The sequence below is a fragment of the Gymnoscopelus microlampas genome (assembly GCF_963454915.1).
Source record: "Gymnoscopelus microlampas genome assembly, chromosome: 6".
Lineage (NCBI taxonomy): Eukaryota > Metazoa > Chordata > Actinopteri > Myctophiformes > Myctophidae > Gymnoscopelus > Gymnoscopelus microlampas.
The window spans coordinates 51,216,038-51,222,037 of NC_139943.1; the positions used below are offsets into that span (position 1 = coordinate 51,216,038).

General features: G+C 41.0%; 1 protein-coding gene across 4 annotated transcripts in view; it reads right to left on the minus strand.

The window, feature by feature from the left end:
• Positions 1-5,025, minus strand: part of hps5 (HPS5 biogenesis of lysosomal organelles complex 2 subunit 2) — a 120,129-nt gene extending 115,104 nt beyond the window's left edge. For 3 of the 4 annotated variants that reach the window (XR_014600921.1, XR_014600922.1, XM_084059280.1), the window contains exons 1-2: positions 4,916-5,020; positions 942-1,055 (exon numbers count right to left, since the gene is read on the minus strand). Coding sequence is in view for 2 of the 4 variants with exons in the window: in XM_084059280.1 (XP_083915406.1) it covers positions 942-1,049 (108 nt within the window). In the remaining 2 variants the exon portion in view is untranslated. Of the gene's footprint in view, positions 1-941; positions 1,056-4,915 lie in introns of all 4 variants that reach the window. The other variant, XM_084059281.1, reaches the window with a different exon arrangement.
• Positions 5,026-6,000: the final 975 nt, after the last annotated feature.

The window sequence follows — 6,000 nt, forward strand, 5'->3', positions numbered from 1 at the left end:
CTTGCATATCTGCTATTTTTTAATAGCCAACGTATAAAATATGGATAAAGGGGTTCAAATGTATTAACACATTTTGCTGGGGACCCCCTGGAACCTCCTCCAGCACCCCACTTTGAGAACCACTGTTCTACACCATGGTACTGTATGTGCCATAGACACACTGGGAGGCAGACTGGAGCTCGGTGTTCGATGGAATGCCTTGAAATCAATGAGAGTCGGGTGGACAAGCATAATGAATAAATATGATCCTGATCTACAAGCTTACAACGTGTCACGAAGTGACGTGTTGTAAGCTTGTAAATCTGCTATTTATGCTTTTTTTTTAAATATTTGAAGATGTGTGAATATTTTTCAACATGGAAACGTTTATGACGATTATGCAAAAATAACTGTGATTATCCTCCTATAATTCTACAAAGCTCTGTGTGGGTGGTGGTGAGCCCAAAATCGTGGCGAGACCAAAATCTCTTCTGCCCGGTTCTCCTCAAAACATGATTTACGATTCTGTATCTATCGGTACATAACTCCGAACGGCGCTGAGTCGGCACAAGCGATCTTAGCAACGTTCGGGGCGGCAACTCGCTCGCTCGGTGGTGCCTCTTGTGGCTCAAGTTCGCTTGAGACTGCGCGCCTCCGTCGCGGTCCAAAACTATACTTTATTAGCCAAAAAACATAGTCTGTGGTTGTCGGAAAAGAGTGCCTCCAGGGGGATTTGATCATGGAGCTCAGTATCGACAGTTGCAGGAGCACTAGGGTTTTGGGCTGTGAAAATGCCCCCACCGTCCCCTCTGGGAGCAGAGTCCTTGTTTCCTCGTTTTTGCATTCAGCCAATCGCAGGGCGGTAGGGCGGGGTTTGGACGAATGTAGCTGTAGAAGAATATAGTAAAAAAACAGCAGAGGGCGCTGTTTTTCCTTTTTTTCCCCATATTGATCAAACGTACCTTCAGCCTCCCGGAGTCCAGGCGGAGCGCGGACAGAAGCTGCTCCAGACAGTCGAACTCAGCCAGGACATGAGTGTGGCTCTCTGGGACCACTGGGAACGCAGGCATCCTGAACTACGGATAAAAAAACACACAGGACATGAGTGTGGCTCTCTGGGCCAATGGGAAAGCAGGCATCCTGAACTATGGATAAAAAAACACAGCACAAAGACACCTAGGTCTGTTACAATTATTACATAATCGTCTCATCGCAATTATTTGAGACTAGTCCATACCCGTGGGGGGGATGTGCGCGCATGATCTGGCAACCCGGGAGCCAGCGAACACAAAAACGCTAATTAACAGCTGACATTTGGGGAAAGCGAAAAAAAAAAACAGGCTTCTCTGTTGCGTGCACATGGTAATGGTGAATGGCTGGCTGTCTGCGAAATCAGATCAATTGCTCCAGGCACTGAGGAGAACCGGGCAGAAGAGATTTTGGTCTCACCATGATTTTGGGCTCGCCACGATTTTGGGCTCGCCACCACCCACACAGAGCTTTCTAGAATTATAGGAGGATAATTGCAGTTAGTTTTGCATAATCGTCATAATTGTTTCCATGTTGAAAAATGTTCACACATCTTCAAATCTAAAGAAGTTGTAAGCTTGTAGATCTGCTATTTCGGCTATTTTTACATGTACGCGTTGTAAGCTTGTAGATCAGCTATTTCGGCTATTTTTACATGTATAAAATGATATAATATGTCAATAATGTATTTGTATATTTCAGTTATTCGTCATATCTGGCCTGTGCAGTTTTTGATTAAGAAGCCAAAAGGCAAACAGATTTTTTTTAAAATTCATATTATGTTCCAACGTTCGATGCCAAACACACAATTAAATCGTTAATCGCAATTATTTTGGTGACAATTAATGGTCTAATGGTGACAGCCCTAAAGACACCCATGTACCTGTCAAACTACTTCACAAACGTCAATGGCGTCCACACAATCACAACACCAGAGAGAGCTGTACTGATCACGTTCAACCCAGATTCGGCTCAAACAAGGGGTTAAATTAGTTCTACTGCTATGCCACAAAAGTGTGGAACGCCCTACCAACAGGAGTAAAGGAGTGTAAATCCCTACTCTCCTTCAAAATCGCTCTGAAGGAGCACTTACAGGTGGCTGCAATTCGAAACTGGTTAAAATTCAAAGCGGACCGCGGTCCCCCATCTGAAAATGTTTTGTGCCAGGGACCCCCAGAGGCAAAGATTCGAGTTGAAAATGTTCGCTTACATTTTTTTTAAATATTCAAAGATTTGCACAAATGCTCTTGATTTTTCAAAAGTAGCAGATCTACAAGCTCATAGCAATAGCCAAAGTATAAAATATGATTAAAGTGGTTAAAAAGATTGTGACACCATAGTAACTAGTTTTTCTGGGGACCCCGGGGACCCTGGTACTACCCCCCCCCCCCCCCCCCACCCCACTTTGAGAACGAATGCACCACACTGTCTCTGTCATTCTGTGTATGAGTGACAGAGAAAAGCAGCAGATTTCACAGAGCCCTCCTGACACACAGCTCAGGGTCGTATCATATGACTCAGCGCTCCGCAAATTGATCGGCCATGACTCCACTTTACCACATTAAAGGGATAATTCACCCCAAAAAGATTTTTTTCCCTATATTAAATCACCACATGAAGACTTGAGATCATGGATACTTTTTTTGTTTGTGTCTCATTCCCAGGCCAATAATTTGATGACCAGTAGCGGTTCCGGTAGGAGACACAAAAGGGTCTCATTTGATCTACAAGCTCACAATTGTGAGCTTGTAGATCGGCTATTTTCAAAAGATTTGTATACATTGTGAAACTTGTGAAATTGGACATATCATGTACCGATACCATTTCTTCCTTCACGATCCCGATCCCCATAACTTGCGTATCGGTATCGGTCAATACCGAGAACAGGTCCGATACCGGTGAGTAATTTAAAAAGAATCTAGGATTGTGGTTCTCAAAGTGTGGTCCAGGGACCCTCAGGGTTCCTAGAGGGGGTTTCCAAATGGACCCTTACAGGTCTGTAACTCTGAGTGTACAAATAGAACCAAATGGACCCTTACAGGTCTGTAACTCTGAGTGTACAAATAGAACCAAATGGACGGATGGAGTAACTCCAATGGAGTTATCGGGGTCCTTGAAATTAAAAGATTTGAGAACCACTGATCTTGGAATATATACAAATTTAAACATATACAAAACTAAATAGTAGTCTTTTTTAAATCTATTTTTTTGTTCTGGGGTGTCCCTGGAACATTTTATACATTTGAAAACTTGTGAAATGGGACATTCTGCATAATGAGCAGTGGTGGACAGTAACAGAGTAAATGTACTTGAGTACAGATTCTGAGGATCTGTACTTTACTTGAGTATTCGATTTTTTTGATACGTATTACTCTTACTTGAGTACATTTCCAAGACAAATATTTTACTTTTACTCGAGTACATTTCTAGGAAGGCTATAAAGTACTGAGTACTTTTAAGCCCACTCCACATCCACAACAATGATTCGCCATGCAACTCCTTGCAACATGCAACTACTTGCAACCATTAACCCCAATGGCAGTTGCAAGGAGTTGCATTGGTGTGGTTGACCTTAAAACAGTTTTGTTGCAAGGAGTTGCGACTAATTGCATTGGTGCGGTTTGGCCTTTAGGTTGGCTGTTTTTTGTCTTCCCTAAAATGCAATTGGCCTAACTTCTGCTCTCACACTGGCCGTGTTTCCCTCCGCTCGCCTCTTTGTTACATCGTATATGGGTGTATAGGAGTAAAAGTATTTAGTTCTGGTTCCTCAGTCATTTCTATGTTTTTATAGGTGTTTCTGAAGGCTTTGTATAACGTCTACAAGCAAGCACATCAGTGCATGCAGTGCAGGTGGTTTCAGAGAGTTACAGCACTTCTCTGAAACAAGAGTTACAAGGTCCTATAAATTCATTGTGAAAACATTACAGCAATTCATTGATATCAAAATTAAGAAATGTACTTCTACATTTACTTTTACTTGTACTTTAAGTATTTTTCAAAGCATGTACTTTGGAATACTTAAGTATATTTAAAAGCAATTCATTTTTTACTCTTACTTGAGTAACATTTTGACTAAGCTACTTTTACTTATAGTGGAGTACATTTGACCTAGGAGTATCTGTACTCTTACTCAAGTACTGGGGTTGAGTACTTCATTCACCTCTGATAATGAGTACTTGCTACTTTTGGTGCTTTAAGTATATTTCGATACCAATACTTTTTTACTTTTACGCAAGTACATTTTCATTAACCAGACTTTTACTTGTAACAGAGTATTTCTACATACTGCAGTATTGATACTTTTACTTAAGTAATTGTGAGTAAATGTTTCCACCTCTGCCAACAACACTAGAGCTCCACATTCCAAGCCTTCATGTCACTCTGCTGTTTAACATTAACTATTAACTAACTGCACAAACACAGCTGTTAAAACATCATAAAACAACTCTTCATAAAGACAGGATCAGATCAGCATGGATCAGATGAAGGTTGATTGATTGATTTGATTGACAGGTATAGCCTCCATTCACTGCATAACATCACGAGACCTTCAGTCTGCTGACAGAGGTGGGGTGTTACACCGACACCGGTGTCCTGTGGGATTATGTTACTCCAGGGGGGGTCGTTCTAAACAACGACCCCTACAACCCGCCACATTTCACAAGGCACCACTTTCAGTGTAACTCACGTTTTTTTGGTGCGTTCGTAAAGTAAAGTTTCCGGGTTTTGGTGCAAAAGAAGCAACTTTATCTTTAGTTTATCTGTGTTTTATAATGTAAAAACTACACAATGACTGTCCTATTAAATTGTTTACATACTGTGGTCGAGGTCATAATAGTAATAATAATAATAATAATGTTATACATACAGTGGCAGCTATAAAGGTCGTTGCAGCATTACTTCTTACCTTTTTACGTGTGATCTGTTAATGCAGTAAACCGTTGTAGTAGTTTATAGATCCATGGTTGTGTGAGTGAGTCTCTAGTTTCACTTCAATCTGATTCACATGCAGTCTCTGAAACAGCAGCTCACTGTTTGTTGTGGGAGGTTCCTTCACTGTGTTGCCACATTATGGAAAGAAACAAGCGGCCAAGGTCTATGAAAAACAAGCCCAAAAGAAGCAACTATACAAATAAGCCAAGTTTGACCACTTTGCTATTTGGGAAATGGCAGATCTACAAGCTCACTTTAGAAACAAGCACAAAAAAACACAACCACCAATATTTACAAACGACAATACAGGAAAACATGCCCAAATTCGCTGATAATAAGCAGACATGGCAACACCGTGGGTCAGCCCAGCGGCCGGAGCTGTTATGCCGGTGGAAAGACTGGTGATGCGAGGTTAGTTATGCCGAGTTGTGTTGCCCCGTCAGAATGTGTTACCTGGTCAGAATGTGTTTCCCCTCGAAGCAGTTGTCAGGAGTTTTTCGTGCCAAAGACCCTCAAGTTAATTTGTATTTTGGCCGCGGACCCCCTCATCTGAAAAGGTTTTGTGCCAGGGACGGAGGACCCCCAGAAGAGAAGATTTATGAAAAAAAGACAAAATTATACAAAACAATTAATAAAATCACATTTTTTTATATTTCTCAAAAAGTTTCAAAATATGCATCAGTTGTAGGCTACTTATATTTTTGAATGGTCAACATATGTTTAAAAATAATTATTATTGCTGTAAAAAAATAAAAAAATAAATACATATACATATATATATATATATATATATATATATATATATATATATATATATGTACACACACACACACTGTGTGTGTGTGTGTGTGTGTGTGTGTGTGTGTGTGTGTGTGTGTGTGTGTGTGTGTGTGTGTGTGTGTGTGTGTGTGTGTGTGTGTGTGTGTGCGCGCGTGTGTGTGCGTGTGTGTGACACACCATTTAAGTTGAGAGGAAAAATGTCATGTCGAGGTTTAAACAGTGGTACGGTCCATTAGAGTGAGGCCAGGTCTAAAGTGGTATGATCCATTAGAGTCCATT